This window comes from Pongo pygmaeus, chromosome 15 (genome assembly GCF_028885625.2).
Source record: "Pongo pygmaeus isolate AG05252 chromosome 15, NHGRI_mPonPyg2-v2.0_pri, whole genome shotgun sequence".
NCBI lineage: Eukaryota > Metazoa > Chordata > Mammalia > Primates > Hominidae > Pongo > Pongo pygmaeus.
Genome location: NC_072388.2, coordinates 49,664,837 through 49,687,412, shown reverse-complemented (window position 1 = coordinate 49,687,412; position 22,576 = coordinate 49,664,837). Strand labels below are relative to the sequence as shown.

The 22,576-nt window shown below is 40.0% G+C and overlaps 1 protein-coding gene across 8 annotated transcripts in view; it reads left to right on the top strand.

Moving 5' to 3' along the window:
• The window catches only part of TRIM9 (tripartite motif containing 9), a 128,479-nt gene that overhangs the window by 87,551 nt on the left and 18,352 nt on the right, over positions 1-22,576 (top strand). For 6 of the 8 annotated variants that reach the window (XM_054448189.2, XM_054448187.2, XM_054448185.2 and 3 more), the window contains exons 4-7: positions 5,737-5,847; positions 7,002-7,155; positions 15,341-15,498; positions 18,008-18,146. In XM_054448189.2, the coding sequence (XP_054304164.2) occupies positions 5,737-5,847; positions 7,002-7,155; positions 15,341-15,498; positions 18,008-18,146 (562 nt within the window). The remainder of the gene's footprint in view (positions 1-5,736; positions 5,848-7,001; positions 7,156-15,340; positions 15,499-18,007; positions 18,147-22,576) is intronic. The other 2 variants (XM_054448188.2, XM_054448182.2) reach the window with 1 other exon arrangement.

Sequence of the window (22,576 nt, the reverse complement as noted above, 5' to 3'; positions counted from 1 at the left end):
CTGAGGGTTGAGGACTCCTGCCCTAAACAATACAATATAATACCTATTTACATTGTATTAGGTATTACAAATAATCTAGAGATGATTTAAAGTATATAAGAGGATGTGCATAGGTAATATGCCAGTACCATGCCATTTTATATCAGGGACTTGAGCATCTGTGGATTTTGGCATCCTCAGGGAATCGTGGAATCAATCCCCCACAGATACTGAGGAGACAACTGTACCGGACCTTAAACAAAAAGGATTAAAGGATTACCTTATGCTTAGGGGAAATTGTTTTAAACTATAATGGGAAGGCATAGCTTATATTTAAGAAAGAACTTTTTGAAATAGCAGAGAAAGAATGTGTTTACTTAGGCTGCAGTTCATTAGTGATATCCCATCAAAACCTATGATAAGAGAGAGTACTATAGGAAAAAGCATTGGCCAGGTGTGGTGGCTCATGCCTGTAATCCCAATGCTTTGGGGGGCCAAGGCAGGAGGATCACTTGACACCAAGAGCAGCCTGGATGACATGGCAAAACCCCATCTCTACCAAAAATATACACATTAGCCAGGTGGGGTGGCATGTGCCTGTAGTCCCAGCTGCTAGGGAGGCTGAGGTGGGAGGATCACTTGAGCCCAGGAGGTTGAGGCTGTGGTAAACTGTGAGTGTGCCACTGCCCTCCAGCCTGGATGACAGAGGGAGACCCTATCTCAAAAAAAAAAAAAAAAAAAAAGAAAGAAAAGAAAAGAAAGAAAAAAGCATTTATTTAAAAAGGATGAATAAAGAAAAATTTTAAAAGAACCACGTGTAAAATGGAGAGGTAAATGGAGGTGGGGGAAGGTGTCAAGGTCATGGTTGGGTTAAGAATGAAATTCCCCTTAATTAACCTCAGGTCTTGCTTCTGGTTATGTCACATGAACTGCCTAGAGGAAGGAGATTGGTCTGTTAGTGATGGGAATGTAATTGTGGACAGGCAGGACAAAATTTTACTTGTGTGTTGTGTACTCTCTCCTGGGTTGCTCTGTGCTACTGACAATGTCTGAGAATTCAAAGGGGCACAACAGTCCTTCAGACTCTCTTTTAACAAATAGATATCAGTGTCATATCCTTACCCAAGAAATGACCTTTATAAATTTGCCACTTCACAAAATAAAACTGTTCAAATGATCAATAGACACGTGCCATCCAGAACAGATGGTGGCTCCGCTGATAAAATTTTAAAAGCCTTCTCTGAAACTGTGGACTACAGATTAATTCACTGTCCTGTGGGAGCTGGTTTAGGCTTTAGTGCAGATGAAAGCAGGAAGACTGTTCTCTTAGGCCCTATTTGTGTCATTCCTGCAACTTGCCCTGTCCCTGAGAAAAGGACCTCTTGAATCCAGCCCCGCTGCACACATGATGCCAAGGGGTTCTCTGGCACGTCAGAGCCAAAGCACAGAAATGTGTCATTCAAAGACAACAGTGAGGTGGCCTGGCTTCCAGGAATCATTTTCTATGAAAAACTCAATGTAGAAATAAATGATCACAAAATATGGTATAAGTAACGCAGGTTGAAGAAGGTAGCAAGTAAGAGAGTTGATAAAGACAACTAGAGAGAAAGTATTTATACTTTTAAAAGGTCTGATTTGAGATAATCTGCCTAATTTCTATAATGTGGGAAATCTTGCTAAATTAATTCAGAAACTCTAAGTTAATTACAGGGCACCCAAAATGCTTCTTTGAGAACCCCATAGTTTAATTTTTCGCAGTGATTTTATCACAAGCTATTGTGATCATTGTGAATGGTTGATTAAAATGTAAAAAAGGTGGACCAAAATCAACTGTAGCAAGAGTGAGGGGTTGAGAGCCAGGAACTCAACAATATTGAGTCCTTCCAAGGAGCTGGAGTCATAGAATGCAGGAGCCAATTGCAAACCCCTGCTGAAACTCCCCGGCTCTTTGGCAATGCAACAATTAAGCTTCTTAAGAGTCAGCAGAGAGCCCCAGCACTCAGATAGCTCCTTCAGCACCCAATAAGCCATGCTTGATAAGGAAATTTATAGAAGCAAATGTGGAATTTTATGAGGACTGAGTAACGTATTTATTTCAGTACATGAATGCATCATTGAACTGAATCCTCTGGAAAGGAAACACAACAATTCAGTCTATTTTATCTCAAAAGCAGACTGACTCTGGGTTATAGTGCTCAGATTCAATCTGTCCTTGTTATTCAGACTTCCAGTACCTGTAGTCAAGGGCAGATGTCATTTGGATAATGAAATGATGACTGTGGAGGTGTCTGCTACCTAGCAGCACCAATACACTGGCTACCAAAATATAAAAATGTCTTCCTGGAAGCAAGTTAGTTCAGCCTCATACAGCAGAGGGGAATAGCATATTAGCTGTAGGTCACCTCTCTTTAATTTTTAAATGTTTTACTTGTGGGGTTTTCCTCCTCAAGAAATGGAAGCCTAACCTGCCTGTTATTTTCTGAATAAAAAATAAAATAATTTGTATTCATTGAGCCCAGACCAACAGATGGTGGTGGTGGTTGTCAGGCATACTGGATGTCAGAAGAAAATAAATCAACCAGTGAATTTTAAATTTGGTCCCCCCAAAACTCACAAAAATAATCTTTCCATCAAAGTTGGTTCCTTTCACCAGTGACAATAAAGAGATTTTAAATCCTACATTTTATTTTCCTTTTTAATTATTATTAAAAGTTTAAAAAGCAGTAATAAATCATCTATCAGAAAATTGGGCAATGTAAGTAAACAATCTTGAAAAAGAAGGACAGATTTGAAGTTCTTACATTTCCTAACTTCAAAACTTATTATAAAGCTACAATAATCAAAATAGTGGATACTGGCATAAAGACAGATATATAGACCACTGTAATAGAATAGAATCCAGAAATAAACTCTTACATACTTGCTCAAATGATTTTTCACAAGGTGCCAAGACTATCCAATGGGAAAAAGGCAGTGTTTTTAATAAGTGGTGTGGGGAAAATTGGATATCCACATGCAAAAAAAAAGAAAATGAAGTTAGACACTTACCTAACTCCATATCCAAAAATGCCCTCATAATAGATCAAAGGACTAAATACAAAACCGAAAACTATAAACTCCTGGGAGAAAACACAGGGGGAAACCTTTGGGACACTGGAATTGGCAATGATTTCTCAGGTATGACACCAAAAGCAAAGGAAACAAAAGAAAATATAGGTAAGTTGGAAATATTTATGTCTCAAAGGACACAAGGAGTGAAAAGGCAACCCACCCAACAGTATGAAATATTTGAAAATCATATATCTGATAAGAGATTGGTATCCAGAATATATAAAGAACTCCTACGACTCAACAACACCACCACCCAATTTTAAAAATGGGCAAAGACCTGATTAGCAGCAAGGCTACACAAATGGCCAATAAACATATGAAAAGATGCTCAGCATCACCAGTCATTAGGGAAATGCAAATCGAAACCACAATGAGATACCACTTTATACATTTACGATAGCTATATTTTTAAAAATCAGAAAATAATAAGTGTGGGTGAGGATGTGGAGAAATTGGAACCCTTGTGCATTGCTGTGGGAATGTAAAATGGTACAGCTGCCACGGAAAACAGTATGGTGATTCCTAAAAAAATTAAACATAGCATTACCACATGATCCAGCAACTCCACCTCTGGGTATAATACCCCAAAGAAGTGAAAGTGGAGACTTACAAAGATATTTGTACACTCGTGTTTATAATCACTTTATTCACAGTAGCCAAAAGTATTCATCAATGGGTGAATGGATAAACAAAATGTGATATACATACATCAGAGTATTATTTGCTCTTAAGATGAAAATGTTGACACATGCTACAACATGGTTGAATCTCAAAGACATTATGCTAAGTGAAATAAGCCAGTCACAAAAGGACAAATATTATATGATTGCACTTATGTGAGAGTTTCTTAGCATAGTGAAATTCATAGAGAAAGGAAGTAGAATGGTGGTTGCCAGGGGCTGGGAGGAAGGGGAAATGGGGATGTTGTTTAATGGGTTTAGAGTTTCAATTTGGGAAGATGAAAAAGTTCTGGAGATGGATGGTGGTAATAGTTGCACAATAGTGTGAAAGTACTTAATGCCACGGAATTACACACTTGAAAATGGTTACAGTGGAAAATGTCATGCTGTGTATATTTTGCCACAATAAAACATTAAGAACAAAAAAAATCAGAAATAATGAATGAATGAGTTGTCAAAATATTAGATAGAAATTAAATGCCCAATAATAAGAGAACAGGAATGATTAAGCAAATTAAGATTACCCACTCAATGGGATATTTTTTTAACCATCGATTGTGGCAACATGAAAACTGCCTGTGATACAGTATTAAGTTGGGGGAAAGGGGAGGTAAAATTGTCACAATGACTGCAATGGTAAATAAGTCTGGTTCCAGAGAAAAACTAAAAAGAAATGTCAAAGTACTTTAAAAATTTACATTAGAATGTTAAGAGTATTTGCTTTTTCTCATCTATTTCCTGTTTGTTTTGGAAAGTGGATGAAATAATATTTAATGGAAAATAAATTTATAACCAAAAATGAAAAGAAGGAACAAGGAACATTTTAAAATAATTATTATTAGATTCTCTTTTGGCTATTATCCATAAAATCCAAAATACTAGATATTTTTTAGGCTTTTGCAAAGTAGTATAAATATTGGGGATGTGAGTAGTTATGGTTCCTGGAAAACCCTTCTTCAATTTTACGCTTCAAAAACCATTCAAAGATAGGTGCAGTGTAGTCCCAGCTACTTGGAGACTGAGGTAGGAGGATTGCTTGAGCCCAGGAATTCAAGACCAGCTTGGGCAACATGGGAGGACCCCATTTTTGGAAATAAAAAAATATATAGTCATTCAAGATTTGGGTTACTGAGCAGAGGACACATATGACAAATGCCTCTGAAGAAAAAAACTTTTCAAGGAATGTCATGCATTCATCACCAAGCACAGACAGCTTCTTAGAAGCAGAAACCACTTGCTCAGAGAGATGCCTATTTAGGTTAAAGCAGACTCACAGCTTGGCAAATGAGCAGCCTTTACAACCGCTCTCCAAATGAGGCAGTGGTTTCAGTGGGTTATTCTTAAAACTTAATTCTGCATCCGTCTTCTTTCTTCAGCTTGTCATTAGCTCATTACCTCTCCCAAGCTCCATCTTGGCTCTCCAAGTCCCCCACCATCCATGCAAGGAAAAAGATGCAGAACAATTGACCGTGGGGCTGTGCAGAGGGGCAGGAAGGGAAAGGAACTGGGTTCAGTTGGTGATGTCTGCTCTTTAAAAGTGAAGTAGAGGGCACTGAAGGTGGACAGTGTCACCAAGCACAGCTGCAGCCGCATCTTGGGGAGCTATAGCTCCTCCACAGACCCCCAGCAAACATCGCTCAGCAGAATCAGCTTCACAGAAAAGTGCAGGGCAAGGGGACCTTTGGAAGGTGTTTGTTGATGCACCAAGGTTACCAGATCTAGGGTTCCAAGATCTATCTGCCTTCCCTTCTGATGGGTGCTGTTACCAATTTCCTTCGATAATCCTATCCCATCTGTCTTCCAGAGCCCTTATCCCCAGCAGACACTGCCAGAAAATAGCCTCATAAATTTAGTTCCATTCCAGGATGGAATGGATTCTGGTTTGAAGAAGCTTTCCAATGGTCCAGTTTGCTTCTCTTCTACCCTCTGCCATCTTGGACCGTTCTGTTGTTTTTTTTAATCCTAGGTGGTTCGAGATCAGATCTCTCACTGCACAGTGAAATTGCGCCAGACCACAGGTCTCATGGAGTACTGCTTGGAGGTGATTAAGGAAAATGATCCTAGTGGCTTTTTGCAGGTAAGAGTTAACTAGTTTCTGCGTCAGATTCTAAATGTCCCATAGGACATAGTCTAGGATGCTTAAGTCTGACTTCCAACAGCCCTGGGTGGGCCTGGGTCCCTCAATAACAGAACCTACCTCACACTGCAGTGTACATGGAAGTAAGTGCCGGCTAAATAAACTTCACTGATTTTCCGGAAGTCTCTGGCACCACGTACTACAAGTCTGAGAGGTGCATGGGCTTTTTTCTTTTTCTTTTTTTTTTTTTTTTTTTTTGCTTCTTTTTCTTCTTGTGTTTAATCATGAAAACATAATTCTCTGTAAGTTCTTTCAAAGTGGAGTTATTGCCTTGCCCAATAATTCGGTCCTTATTCATTAATATCTCTTGGACAGTTTTGTCAGATGTCTAAGTGTCTAAGTTTGTAAGATGTCTACCTTCTTGACACCTTCTGCTGGCCAGAATGTCAGTGATTTCTCAAATGCAGAGATTTCTCATTCTTCAGTGTTAATTGTTTTAGTGAGATGCTATGGTGTAAGCTGGATTTTACCTAAGCTTTGATCCCAGTGATAAGGAACCTTTTGTTAAGGAACATGTAGATCTCTTCCAAGTCACACTCTACTAAACTGGCCAAGAGTGACAGAAAGAGATTGAATATAAGAAATGAAGGAGTTTTCTACCAAAGAATACAGTGATAATCACATGAAGATGATGTGCTTAAAATGTGAGAAATTCCATGTGCACCCTCACTAAACTATTTTATGAAACTCGTTTCCAAGTCTTGATAGGATACCCACACTTTAAATTAGAAAGGTTGAGCTATTGATTCTAATAGAAATTAACTAGTTTCCAACATATCATCCTTTAAAATTGTTGGCATTTAGTAAATCTGTCATAAACAGCATGATCATATATTCAGATTTGTCTAATAAATCAGTTAACACCTGCTAATTATTTATAGTGCCCCCCAACTCACAAAAGTGTTCAGATTTGCTTGATGAATTATGAGTCACCCTAGTGCTAATGGGGTGTTCCTCACCAACAGCACTGAGGCAGTCAGTGTATGAGTCCTCAAGGCAGTTTGGGAGTAATGCTCCTGGAGAGCCAAGGGGCAGTGTTGTGTTTCAAGTGTGGTAGTGTATTTCTTAGGCTGTGGTCTTCTTTATCTGATTAGATTTCTGACGCCCTCATAAGAAGAGTGCACCTGACTGAGGATCAGTGGGGTAAAGGCACACTCACTCCAAGGATGACCACGGACTTTGACTTGAGTCTGGACAACAGCCCTCTGCTGCAATCCATCCACCAGCTCGACTTCGTGCAAGTGAAAGGTATGTCCTTGCATCCGCCAAGTCAGAGAGCAACATCCTGAGTGGATGCTGGTGCTTGAAGCAGGATCAATACCCCTTTGGCTAATGTTACAAGAATCCGGAGTGGCTCCTAACTTATGTAATGAAAATGTATCCTTATAAATGTGTGACCTACCTTTCAGCAAGCTGGATAAATTCAGATCAACTCAATGCTTGCCTCTTTGAGAGTCTTAGAGATTTCAAGTGCTCAGCACCAGAGAACAGCTGACATGAAAAGAGGATAGCAGAGAGAGAAAGAGATCATCACAATACATAAATAAAATCTTGGTACAGAAAGGAATCCAGAAATATTGATATAAATCAGGGGAATCCAGAATTGAAATGACTGCTTCCACATGGATAGAGATAGTAAGCAAATGGTTGAGCATGGATCAGTGGGAATTTGAGAGGATCACAGTTGGCCTGCCAATACTGGCAGAAAAATGCAAGCCTGGAAGGAAAATGGAAATTTGATATAAACTTTAAAATTTGATTATGTGATTAAGGGATATGGCAAGGTCTCTTTGAGATTTTGGGTGGGGACTGAAAATATTTTAAGGAAAACAACTCTTTCAAAGAAAAATGACAACTCAAGCCAACCATGCAACAACATTTTTATGGCAGTGTAATAGCCGTTTGAAAAATATTTCTTTTTAACTGTTTGTTTTGAAATACACAAGAAGTTACAAAAATAGTAAGAAGTTTTGTTCATCCTCTACCCAGCTTCCCTTGATGGTTACATCTTGTAGCTATAATATAATATCAAAACCAGGAAGTTGACACTTAACTGTGTGTGTATAGTTCTATGCCATCTTATCCTATGTACAGATTCCTATAATCACCACTGCATCGGAATACAGAACGAAGATCTCCCTTCTGCCACCCCTTTAAAGTCATAGCCCTCCCCTCCACCAACTCTAATCTCTGGAAACCCCTAATCTTTTCTCCATCTCTATAGTTTTGTCATTTGCTGATTTTCTAAATTGAAATTGATTTGCTCTTTGCAACTCCTGATTTAAGCATCCACATAGTAAATGACTCTTAGCATTCAGTGCTTTAAAAGTTTTGTTTCTTAAGAAAAACCTACCTGCATCCTTTTATCAAAGAGAGATTATATAAGCCAGTAAGTTTTAGGGCTGTCTACTTAGGGTCTACGTGATGCAGTTAAATGCGTTCCTGTACTTGGTACGTGTACATCTCTCAGCCTTTGGATGGATTTTTGCTCTCTTTTATTTTCAACTTTCTCCCTTTTTTTTTTTTTTGGTTTAATATGTGTTGCTTTGGGAAGATGCCTTCATAAGTTTTTGAAGTAGTGTATAGATTGGAAATAAGTATGCTTTGTTACAGTAAGAAAAATGTTTAGCATTTATTGAGTGCTAACCAAACCAGACATTCTCCAAAGTGTTTTACGTATAACTCATTTTATTCTCGTAACCCTAGTAGACAGTTGAAGAAACTGGGGCACAGGAAGACTGGGTTACTTGCCTGAGCTCACACAGCTAGTGAGTGTCAAGGCCAGGATTCAAAGTCAGGGGAGCATGGCTAGAGAACCAACTCCTACAACTTCTAGTTTGTGCTTTAAAGCTGGTGCCACACTGAGCCGCTGCTTCAAGGAATAAGTGAATTAATCTCTTAATATTAACAAATCTACATTTTTGTTGCAGAAACTCTTTCTTGCTGTTTATAAAAAATATTTTTAATACCAATGTGGTAGCCTGTAAAATAAGCCCATCCTTAATAAAATATAGAGCCCCAGATAAATCCCCCTGGATCAGCCTCTCTCTGTTCCCAATTCTTTCAATGAGATAGAAATCACTGAAGGGTATGTCACAAGTAGCTTAAAGGAAAAAATATGTCACAAAAGAGCAATAGAAAGGCTTTTGGTGAAAGAGGAAAAAATGAGCTAACCCAATTAGCCTCAGTGAGGGGGCAGGAGGAGGAGGCAGTTAGAGGGTAAAAGCCTCAGGGTTTTGAAATGCTTTAATCATCTGTCAAAATCCTCTCCTCCCCCATTCATTGCCCTCCTGAGTCATGTCCATCTGCCCATGGTGGAGTGCAGGCCAGTTGGCAGGATGGTAAAGATTGAGCTGGAGTGAACAGGCCCTTCACTGGGTATGGGAACTGCGAGTTCATGCTCTCTGCATCACAGACCACATTTCTAAAGCACTGTCACTTGGCCACTTAGGACTGCACACAAAAGTAAGAGGGACAAGGCTGTTTGTCCAGTCTGTTCAAGTCTGCACACACAGCAGAGAATACCAAATATTCTCAGGGCCAAAACACAGAACCCTCTCCCAGCACAAATCCATCTGAAACCACACAAAAACCAGAACAATGATTCAAGAAGTTAACCTAACAGGCCATTTGGTATAGTACTGGATTATAGTCTTCCATTTTCATTTTCTTTTTTAACACTTTGTCTAATTTAATTTACTTCTGATTATTATCACTCTGCCTGGTTAATTTATATGCTTTGCTTTGTGCTCATTGAGTTTAATTAATTCAGTGAGAGCCTAGCCTTCTTTAGAATCTGAATAATTTTCATCTGTCAGATGCTTGCGATGGAAAGAAAAAGCCAAAGGTCACGACACAATAGAACTTGATTGGCTGGAGTTCAGACTTCTATTGGCCTCTGTAATATCTGTTAATATATACACAACTCTTCCTGTTGTGGTGTTAATCTTTTCATTTTCTAAAGATATTCTTTGTCAGTTTAATAAACTGCCCTTTCACACCTTGTCATAAAAAATATGTCAAGAAACTGCACCTCAAAGAAAGAAGCAGCATTTGGAGTGGTATTAAAGTAATCCGTCCATTGTGAAACTAACAATACATGTAATTCAATATGTATTTTCTAATTGTGCTAAGTTGATTACAGGAGGAGGTTAAAATATTTTCAAATTTACTTAAAGTATGCATTTAAAGTTCTGACTCAAAATCATAACTAAAATATCTGTTTACTTCTTGACTCAGAATTTTATCAAACATCTCTGGTTTCAAAAGCTCATCATAGATGCCATTGTTGTTGCTATTGTTTTTGTTGTTGTTGTTGATAACAAAGAAAGTAGGTTTGCAGTTGGCTTTTTCATATTTACACTCAGACCAGCTGCTATTCAGCAAGAATGCACTATCTAAAGTTTTACTGTCTTATTAGCTAAGGATTTAACTGGCCCGTTCTGATTCCACACCACCCTCAAGCAATGGAGATCAATTTGGAGAAGGCTGGTACCTTTTTTCTAATATCCCTAAATTGTAATGGCACGTTTTCTGGTTGTATTTTGATTAGAAAATCATCTTACCCTCTTTCCAGAATACTGGAAGTGGCGTTTGATCTTTCAGACTTTTCTTTTATAGAAAACAACATATTAAGCTTTGTCTTCTATTTTTATTAGAGAATAATTAAAAAAACATTTTCCAACCTTAATTCTAAGGGTGTATAATCAGCTCTTTTCCAGGTCATAGGAAGGAAATTTTAAGTCTTTTCCTAGTCAGCCAAGGGCTTTACTGTTTGGTTGAGAATAGATTTCAGATACCTACTTCCTCCGCCAATAAATATTAACCCAGAATGTCTAAGTACACAAAGAATCCCAAGATTCATGAGTCATGGTACTGAAACGAAATGCCAGTTTGTTCTTTCTGAACCAGGATGAAACAATGACCTAACAGTTCACCAAGCCTTTTTAGCACATAGACCATTGGCTCTTAATCCCTTTAAGTACCTCTACTCACCTAAGGGTGTATTTATTTTTATTGACTCGAGTTGAATATAAGAGCCCTGAATATGCACCGAGGTCATGGGCAAGGACAGTGTGATCTGAATAAAGTCTCCTATAAATCATAGGGGGAAAGCTGCCAGAGGGTTAGCGGGGATGGAATGAGCACACACACTTGCATGTAATCTGTTCATGCTGATAGCCTGAAATGCATGGACTCAAAACATGTGTTCAGGGTTATCTTTAACAGTGTACCAGTGATAGCTTTCCAGAAACAGCTTGTAGTTCTGCTAAAGTCTAAACTTTCCTCAGATGCCATTTGTGTTGTTCAGCCACCATAAAGGGGAATGACAGTCTACAAATGAGCCTTCAGAGAAGATAATGCAGTAAAATTGCATTCCCAACCACCATAGTTGTGAAGGTAGAATCTTTATTTGGGGAATCTTTATTGTTCACATTATAGGAAACAGAAAGAAACTTGGGGAATTAGATGTGGAGACTTTCCTCCAGTACACTATTTCTAAACACCGGACTGGAGAGGGGCAGTATGATGCAATACTAAGCACACAGCCTCTGGAGCCAGGCTGCTTGGCTTCAGATACCAGTCCTGCCACTTACTGGCTGTAAAACCTTACTGTGTTTCCATTTCCTCAGCTGCACAATAAAGATAATTGCAATACCTTCTTTATAGGATTATTGTGAAAATTAAATGAGTGAATGCCTGTAAACCTCTCACCACACTCTCTGGCATTCAGTAAAGTGCTTGAAAGCATCCCTTACGATTAGTGTTCCCTGTTGAGGTTGGGAGCCCAGCTTCTCTTCTCACTTGTCCCTGCCACACTCCTGTGTACTTTCACAGAGGAATTCTGGATGGTTGTGAGTGTTCACAATCTGAAAGATCAGTGAAAAAAAAAATTAAGCAAATAAAATGTGAGATAGAATTTGAAATAGAGTGGCCTTAAAAAGGGAAGACATTTGAAAACATTGGTATAAGAAGCTGCTACTGGAAAATTTAATTTTGAACCACAGCTCTGCCAGACCTCTTCAAGGAAGTCAGTGAGAATAGCTGCCCCCTTGTATTTTAAGAGAAGAATTTTTAGCCTAAAGCTTGATTTTACAGGCTAAAAGAAGGATAAATGCTAGAACCCTGATCAGGTCAGGGGAAATTCATTCTTAAGGAAATGACAAAAGCTGCCCCAGAATGATCATGAAAGTGTAAAAATCAAGATAGCTATGACAGCCCCAATAACAGGAGTTTCAGTAAAATACAATGCTCTTCCTTAGATTTCAGTCCAGAAACTGTAGTGCTATCCTTTTCCAAACCATAAAAGATAGATTAATTGGAAAGTACTTTCGATTTCTAGTAGACCATTTATTTTGTGCCTAATGAAGTTAAATAGGATAACATAACACCCACTATAAAATACATTTTTCTAGAATGTCAGCCTGAGTCTCTGCTAATGAGGCTGTAATTTTGGCACATTTACCTTTTGTATACAACATCACTGGGGGTAAATAAGGAAAACGGAAAACTAATTCTCAGCACATGGAGGAATAGATTCAGACAGATGCAGAAATCTCTGGATTTAGCTCTGTCTTTTTTTTTTTCCTCTCCACTCCCTTTGACTTTTTGTCCATTTGCTAATTTGTCTAAATCTGGGACGATATCAAGATCTGAAGATTATTGAGAGTCTAGCCTTTTTTTTATCCTTTTGGTCTTTTAAACTGTATCCACCAAGGACTTATAAATTAAGTTCTGATGTTTTAATTACACATGACATCATGTATTTCAGTTACTCTTTTAATTATACCTATGTCTACACAGGTACATTTGAGTTTCTTATCAGAGACGTTGTAAGCATTTGCATGATTTAAGTTGAAACCATCTGTGATCTTACTCTTTGATTTTTGTAATTGATGAAATGTAGACTTGCCTGAAACATGAACAAAGGAAAAAAGAAAGACTAATATGGAGCTAATGAAATAAGAGCATAAGGAATTGTTTCATGGTGGGCGCTAACTAGTAAGGACAGTTAAGAATAAATACCCCCCGGGGGGAATCATTCATGTCTCTACAAGCCCTTTGAAGAATGGTTTCCCTAAACCTGTTATATTTATCTTCCATAGTAAATATGTTAAAAATGTATTTTAATAAAGAAAACAAATTTAAAATAAAAAGGAAAGTCCCTAGTAGTTAAAATGACCTAAAGTTAATCCTGCAATTATGACTCCTGGGTGATGCCTATTTATGTTTAGATACTCTCATTAGAAGGCATTATGTCTTCTGTGTCCTTCTTTTTCCAACCAGTCCTGTAGTTTATTTAGTGAGCAAGACAATGAATTTATTTCCTTTCCTCCAAATCTGGATTTCTGGGGCTTCTGAGCCTGCAGTAGCTATAGCTCTTTGATAAGATTTCATCCAAACCCTGTGCCACTGAAGCTTAAAACATGATTTCTTCTCCTAAACCAATTGCCTGCAGTTTTAACAGGCACTAATTTTGATTTAGCTATGTTTGATTTAGTATCTCAGACATGGTTTTATTATAATGCCTCACAGTGTTTTCTTAAGTATAAGACAATTAACCGGCTTCACCTTCTCATTTCTTATGTTACAGTCACTGCTTTTGTTTTCTAGGTTATCTACCATAGAACCTGTTTTCTAAACTGCTGTAAAATTAAACACTGTTTTGGTTGGGATGACTGACAAGGCATAGATTTAATTCAGTGCACAAGACACAGAGTCCAATTTTGGTACAGCATACCAGGTGTTCCATAATGAACATTTGTTCATCTAAATGTCCCTGGATATGGTCCAAGCTGTTCTCTCCTGTTATTAAAGTGCTAAAGCAATAATAGTAATAAATCAATGTTTTGGTGCTGAAAAAAATTTTTAAGCAGCTGGCAAAAACATGGTTCCCAGCCAGGCACGGTGGCTCACACCTCTAATCCCAGCACTTTGGGAGGCCGAGGCAGGTGGATCACGAGGTCAGGAGATCGAGACCATCTTGGCTAACACGGTGAAACCCTGTCTCTACTAAAAATACCAAAAAGAAAAAAAAAAAAAAACATTAGCCAGCCGTGGTGGCAGGCACCTGTAGTCCCAGCTACTCGGGAGGCTGAGGCAGGAGAATGGTATGAACCTGGGAGGCGGAGCTTGCAGTGAGCCGAGATCGTGCCACTGCACACACACAAAAAACCATGGTTCCCAACTACATATATTAAGTTTATATATGAAGAACTGGGATTATTCAGTAACTAATATTTCTATGTGTGTCTGAAGGCTGAACTAATTTGCAGTTTAAGTACTAGAAAAGAGTCACAGTATAAAATGTGGAGGGTGGTGTCATGACTCGTAACAGCCATGACAGACTCTCACGCGGCTGCAAAGACATCTTGAGCCTCCTTGTCATGCTCCAGGCCCCTAGTCCACGTACCAGGCTCACAGTGGGTGTTCTATATCTGAAAATGAGTAGACTTGACCTAGTGCTGTTTTGGAGGTATAGCTACCTTGAGAGAATGACATCAGGTTCCTCGGAAGTTTTGAAATGGAGCAATCACTGTGATCTCACTTGGATCCAAATTTTCAAAAATCCACTGTTGTAGCTACTTATGTGCACAAGACCTGGAGTAGAATCACTGGTTTTAAAAAAATGATGGAATATTGGAAATGTAGTAGTTTCAGAGCTATTTCTCAGAATAGGCAGTCTCTGGTTTATTAACTTGGGTTTAAATCTCAGAATAAGTTTTATGATAAAATTATTAGCACAGCGGCCGGGCGCGGTGGCTCACGCCTGTAATCCCAGCACTTTGGGAGGCAGAGGCAGGCGGATCATGAGGTCAGGAGATCGAGACCATCCTGGCTAACACAGTGAAACCCCGTCTCTACTAAAAATACAAAAAATTAGCCGGGCGTGGTGGCAGGCACCTGTAGTCCCAGCTACTCGGGATGCTGAGGCAGAAGAATGGCGTGAACCCGAGAGGCAGAGCTTGCAGTGAGCCGAGACTGTGCCACTGCACTCCAGCCCAGGCGACAGAGCGAGACTCCATCTCAAAAAAAAAAAAATTATTAGCACAGCTTCAGGCGCATTATGAGTTAAATAGGCTTTAGTGGGTTGGACTGGAAACCCAGCCTCCATGTAAAACGTTTCCTTTAGGGATAATGTCTTCAGTGCTCAAGGGGATGAGAACAGAGCAGTTCTGTGAATCTGCCTGTCTCCCCTCCAACAGCCACAATGAAGGTGGGAAGGGCCACTGTGCGCTTAGAAAATGGCCTCATAGCAAATCAGGAGCCAGTCTGACTCCTGAGGACTCTGTGAAGGGTCCTGTTCAGTTCCCTTGTGCACCCCATTGTGGCTACTTCTAACCACGTGTTTATCAGGGGGATGCTTGCCATTCTAAGATACTGGAATATCTGCAGCTTAACAGAAGCCAGAGTTACACTAATTTCTGTTTAGCTTCCTCTCCAGTCCCAGCAACCCCTATCCTACAGCTGGAGGAATGTTGTACCCACAACAACAGCGCTACGTTGTCCTGGAAACAGCCACCTCTGTCCACGGTGCCCGCCGATGGATACATTCTGGAGCTGGATGATGGCAACGGTGGTCAATTCCGGGTCAGTAGAGAGCCCACTACATACTTGTTAACCCAAAGCAGTGACTCTGTCAGAGGACCTGCCAGGGAGTCTCAGGGCTGGCTTCCCCATCTCTCCCAGGGACAGGCCATCCTGGCAGGGCCTGCCTGCCCTTCACCTGAAGCCTGCTTTCTCTCTCTACCATGAAGGTGGATGGAGCAGTCTCTGAAACTGCCCTACCCTTCTTAAGAGACAGGACATGCAGTACTGGAGTCAGACTGCCTGCATTCAAGTTGGTCTCCTCCACCCTAGCTATATGGACAATACCTAATTATCACCTCTTTGAGTCTTCAGGTCCTCATTTATTAACGAGAGGGATGATAACAATAGCGTGAATCTCATGCCTTGTTGCTAAGAGTCCATTAGATAATTCATACAAAATTCTTAGCATGCTGCCTAGAACATGGCAAGTGTGCATTATTAGCTATTATTATTACCATCATTGCTTATTGCTAATAATATAATTAACCGTTGTCCAAGATTTATTTCTGCAATCCACAGCTTCTAATGTCTTTGATTGGCATTCCTCTTAATTCACATGATCTCTTGTTATAGCTTCCCTATTCTAAGCAGCCTTTCTAGCAAAGGTTTCCCCAGTTCTATAGTTTTGTTCTGGGCCTTTCACCAGATAGAACTGGTACCAGAAGATTGCTACCTTCCCAAGGCAAGGGAGCCCTATCCCCATTGAGAAGCTCATGCTGCCCTCTGAAGGCAGGATAGAATGGCCTCCTGGTAAGACACGGCTCTGGTACCACCAGGTTGATGATTCATGTGCCACCACCTGCCGGCATGTGTCTGCTTCTCTCTCATACAGAGCTTCATTCTCATCCATCCTCTCCCTGCCACCCTACTTTCCATCCTCTCCACCCTAGTCTTGCCTGGAAGTTCTGATGCTTGGAGCTTCCTAAGGGAGCAGCCCTTCTGGGGACTGAGGCCAGTTCCTGCACTGATGAAGAGGAGACCCCTGTCTAAAAAAACCTCAGGCCCGTGAGGATGAGGCTTTCTTCTGGTCACCAATAGCCAAACCTGAGCCACTAGCTTTCAAGAGCAAAGCCTCTCAAGGCCCCCTTTTTCCTGAATGTGTTTTTGATCCCCCACTAGGTTTAAGTACTTGAGAGCAGGGGCCGTGTCTTCTGCAATTCTCCTCAAGGACAAAGGTTCTCTCTTTTGATAGAGAAGCCTTATTTACATCTATGTTGATTTATTGGCATGATAAAATCTAATTTCTTTCTTTCCAAGATAAGGGCCTCAGGTTCCATTTCATGTCTTTTGCAGTGTGTGAGTGTGTGTGTGTGTGTGTGTGTGTGTTGTGTGTGTGTAAAATCCTATTTGTCAGTTTCTCATTCCTGACTTTGCCTTTTCAGTTCCTGTGTCATTTTCAGGGTCTTTCTTTTCCCTTTATTATCTTTTTTTTTCTCCTGGGAAAGTAACTCTCCCGGTTTTCCCAATTCTTTAAATAAATTAATTCTCTTATTTTGTCTTGACTTTTTCCTCTACTCAAAAGTGCGGTCCTCCCCCAGCAGCACTGGTTTCACCTGGGAACTTGTTAAAAATGCAAAATCGAGACCCCACCCCAGACACCTACTGGATCAGCAACCGCATTTTTACAAGATCCTCAGGTGATTCATATGCACGTAAAGTTTGAGAAGCACTGAATGAGAGGACATAATATTCCAATTTTTGTTATTCCAGCAGGAGTAATGAATTGATGGGTGATCCAAGACCCCGGTCTTCTTAGTATCCTACCAGAGAGTTGTCATTTTAAGGCTGTGCTTTGAATGCAAATTATTTTTATTCATTACATCAGCATAATTTTGCAATGTGTACAGCTGAAGAGGGAGGCAAATGCCTAACCTATGCTAAAGATGCATTATGCTAGGATTTATTTTAAGCCTTTGAAATGTCATTCTTCCTCCTTTCCCTGTTTCCTCCCCCTTCCCTCTGTACTGTGATGAAAACCTATCCCCCATGGCTTGGAGTGTAATCTTTGTGACAGTTCTGAAGTTATCAGCGGAGTTCTAAACATAGGATAGAGACCGCCTTCCTGTTTTCATGGTTTCAAACATGTTTTTTACAAATCATACTGATGGATAAGGAGCTCAGTAGGGGCTATATACTGTACCAATGCCAAGTTAATAAGTGTAATCTGAACTATAAGCACTCAGTTTTATTTTTTTTCAGCCCTAGCTGCTAATAACTACCATTCATTAGGCTGCCTGGCCCATGCTAAATACAAGGCATGATGCTAATCTGCATATACAACATTAAGTAATCCTCACACCAACCTCATAAGGTGGATATTATTATCCCATTTTACAGATTAGGAAACTGAGGCTAAAAAGGTAAATTAAATGGCCCAATATCTCACAGGATTCAAATCCAGATTAGAATGACACCAGGGCTCTTGCTCCTAACCACTGAGCGACAGTGCCTCCCTCGCCCCTCAAAAAGGTGCAGGCTAAGTGCTGTCCTGTTCTTTGCTGACTCTCAGGAGGTGTATGTGGGGAAGGAGACAATGTGCACTGTGGATGGTCTTCACTTCAACAGCACATACAACGCTCGGGTCAAGGCCTTCAACAAAACAGGAGTCAGCCCGTACAGCAAGACCCTGGTCCTCCAAACGTCTGAGGGTAAGGCCCTTCAGCAGTATCCCTCAGAGCGAGAACTGCGTGGCATCTAAAGTGGCTGGCAAGCCCGGAGGTAACCCCACCACTGCCCACATTCCTGAAGTGTTTCCATGACTTGCTCTGCATTCTGCACAGAGCCGCTGTTCCTCTCCTGCCTTTAGAGAGCCTATGGTATGTGGATGTGATCAAACCAAAGATTCCACATCGGCAGTTCAAATGGCTTGGGCCGGCGGCTTCCTTTGATAACAATCTAAATAAGCTGCAGTTGAAGAAGCTGAAAAATGAAGGCCTGAATGTGCCCCTGGTGTGTAAGACAAATGTATCTAGGCTCTAGAGCAGGCTCCCATTCTCCACCAATACACATCATGTGCCAGTTTTGCCCAGATGATTCTAAATTACTCTGTAGTACTTGCTTGTTCCGAGGGTGGGACCTAGGTTCTTTCCAGTTGTGGATTTGTATGACTGAATGTGTTTCAAATGGGTGGCGGGGTGCTAGAACTGTTCAGAGAGCGCCTGTTGGCTGCTCCTGGCTTACCCACTTAGACCGCCTCCATTTCATACCCAAAGCAGAGGCCGTCAGCACCAGGATTGAGACTTCCTGTGGGCACCAAACAGGAAGAGACCAGCAACTTCGCATTACCCGCCATTTTCATCTTTGCCAGTCCCCTCAGTCTTGGCTAGGCTACCTAGAGCCACCATACAAGGTTCATCTCTAGAGAATTTTTGCTTCTTAGCTATACTTTAAATATTTTGGTCATCAAAGACAAGTAATGTGTCTTAGATGAGAGGCTTGAATTTGATGGCCAGATATAACCTCTGAGGCTTTTAACATTTTCATTTTAAGAGTAAGCAAGACACATGAAATTAAACCTACAAGGAGGTATTTGTGGCTGGTGCCAAAGCATTCTGACACTTTGGGGTGTCATTTTAATCAAAGAAATCACCCCCCACCTCACTGGGATTCTCCATAACTTCCCTCTGCAGAACTAATTATGTTGATTTTGTTCAAGTTCAAGATGTTAGCTAAAAGAACTATGGTGGTGTTTTTTCCCCACTTCCCACAAACCTCAACATGTGCCAGTCACCCTAAAATGCTTCACATGGTTAAAAACAAGCACAATTTTGAATCCCACAGCAAGGATGAAAGGCCCCTGGCTGTGAAAACAGTGCTTTGGGGAGCAGTTGTCAGTCTGAGTGATGCTATTCCAAGAGAAGGATATGCTAAGGGAAAATGCCCACATGACCTGTTCCCATTTGGAGTACAGTGATGTGGTAGCTACAGCTTCCCCCAGAATTATCATTTTAGCAACTTCTCTCTGGGATGACCTATCAGTTTGAGAGCAGTTGCCTCTTTTCTCAAAATACCATGCTAACTGCTAAAGCCCTCCGAGAGTCTTTCCTAGATGCAATGCAGAAGGCCCTTGCTGGTGATGGCCTCATTTCCCATGTGTGTACAAGGTGGTTTGATTGAAGAGTGAAGTGCATGCCTGCAGAGCAGAGAGAAATTTGTAGCAATGTTGCTAATATGTGTTATCAGATCTGCGGGAAAACTATTTCTATTCATAATACATCATGGGAATCATACTATTCTGCTAAAAATCAGTTATTAGCATAACAGCCTGAGCACTTATGTCTCTCGTTTCATCCTGCAGGAGGATGTAGCGCCTCAGTTTATTTTAATGTTCATAAGATTATGGTGTCTAATTTAATAAATTACAGGATTGGAACTGCGATCCTTGGTACCACAGTCACAGAACTGGGGGTCATTTTCTAGATGAAACAAACGGAACAAGTTCTCTTCCAACAAAGAAACTGTACTGTAGAAATTAATTTCCTCCATGAATTTTATATATTGTGTACAAATATAAGGTATGTATCTGAATACAAAGAAAAGCCTATCATCATATAGATATCAGTATTCTCTGTTACTGCACAGAAGTAATTTTCTCATGATGAAATAAAGTTCACACACATACTTTCTCCATAACTTTGGTTTGTTCTATTTGTTTCTCCCTCATTCTAATACATTCAGTGAGACAAGATTAAGAAAGCAAGAAAAAATATAGTGAATAGCTTATTTAAAAAAAAAAGATATGATTGATCTGTAACAATAGACAAAGCCTATAGGATTAAATAATTATCTCTTTTTTGTTTGTTTTTTAGAAATCAGTGAGAAAAATGCTATTAACAGAGTTTTGGTACATTCACTGCACTTATGCTTTATTAATCTTATTTCCTACAGTTTCCAGAAAGGTTTGCTTTAGAGATTTTTTTTTCTTTGCTGGTATTGGGGGTGGTGGGGTGGTGTGTTCTGGCTTTCTAGTGTAACAAAATCTTTCACCTTCTTCTTAGCAAGAGTTAATCCCTTTTCAAACTTCAAAACAAAAATTCTGTATCACAGAAAGGTAAAATTTCATATGCGGTAACAAGTCTAACTTGTAATCACATGCATTTAGTCTGAGCTTTAAGTTGCTCATCATTTGTACTCTGTATTCTGTGAGCTTTCACAAAACCTTCTGCTGATCTAAAGGTAACATTATGCAGGGGAGATCAAATGTCTACATTACTATAAATTCTGATTGGTTTTTTCTTCAAAAGCAAATTTATCTGTCTATTTATTGGGCAGTGCTTGATAAGTGACCACTGTGTGCTAGGCTGTGGGTATAGAGTGTTGAACAGATGTTATCCCTACTGTCCTGGAGTTTACAAGCTAGAAAAAGAGACAAGCCTTAGAGAAATAAATATATAAATAGTTCCATTCTTACACATTGTGATAAACACTGGAAAAAAAGGGAAAAGGGATTAGCAGGAAGATAAAATTTTTATAGGAGAATTAGGAAAACAATGAAAATTAATTAAATTCAACGGAAATTATAAAGAGCATGCTATTAAGAGAAAAGGAAAGGAGTCAGGTGCCGTAGCTCATGCCTGTAATCCCAGATACTTGGGAGGTTGAGACGGGAGGATCCTGTGAGCCCAGGAGTTTGAATCCTGCCTGGGCAACATAGTGAGAGCCCATCTTAAAAAAGAGAGAGAGAAAAGGAAAGGAGAATGCATTATTATATGAGTTCAAGTGTGGTTAGTTCTCTGAAAGCAAAGTTCCTGGAGATGTATCAAAGACACCCATGGAAAAAATGCCAGTTGCACATCTAAACCAAATTACACTGACTTAAGATGAAATATAACTGTAAGCAATCAAGAATTTTAATGAAATTTTCAAATAAGGCCCCCAAGCCCCAAAACTTGGCCATGTATATCTTTAAATTAATTCATCTAATAGCCTTCATGGCTGTGCCACAGTCTTTGAAACCATCTGCAAAAGAGTATCTGTTGAAAACATTACACAACAAGGCCATCTTAATACACAGAGTTTTAAGGTTTATGCTAAGTGTGAGACAAGCTGTACTCCTGCTTTAAAAAATCATACAGGATTGAGAACAGGATAGGACATTTTCTGTTTATTTTTCTCTAGTTTCCCTCTTCCTATCTAAGTAGATTCTGCCTACAAAGTCTATTTAGGTAGGGGCTAGACATCTGACTTTGTAGGACAAAGTCTATCTATTTAATCTATTTAGATAGACTTTGTGGCTACAAAGCCAGACATGTAGTATCTTCCAATCTCTTTCTGACCTTTCTACCTTCCTTTTTTTTGAGACAAGGTCACACTCTGTCACCCAGGCTGCAGTGCAGTGGCACAATCATAGCTCACTGCAGCCTCCTGAGTAGTTAGGACTACAGGCATGTGCCACCATGTCTGGCTAATTTTTAAAATTTTTTGTAGAGATGTGGTCTTGCTGTGTTGCCCAGGTTTGTCTCAAACTCCTGGCCTCAAGTGATCCTCCTCCCTTGGCCTCCCAAAGTACTGGGATGACAGGCATGAGCCACCATGTAGCCCCTACCTGCCTTTGATAAGGACCCTTGTGATTACCTTGAGCCAACCTGGATAATCCAGTATAATCTCCCCATCTCAAGATCCTTAATGTAATCACCTCTGCAGTGTCCCTTTTGCCATGGATAATAACATATTCACAGGTTCTGGGGATTCGGATGTCGACATTTTTAGATGGCCCATTATTCTTAGTACTATACTTTATGAGGAAGGTATTATTATTGTCATCTTTTTCTACTTATGGGAAACTGAGCTGCTGAGAGATTAAGTATAATAATATGTCAGATCCAGGACTTTAAGCCACCAGTGCTCAGCACAGTCCGCTGTGGTGCTAACATTAGAAAAGTGCTATTTGCCCTCAACCGAATGGAAAGAAAGAGAGGGAAAACTATCCAAAGTCTGTCTGCAAGGTGACTGAAAACACCTTGTCAAAATGAAGCAGCGCTGTGTGGCTTCCCCATATGCTCATCCAGAAATCCCAGCCAGAAGGAGGACTTTACTACTTGCAGTCATGTTGGGCAGATCTCCTGAGGTCAGGAGTTCA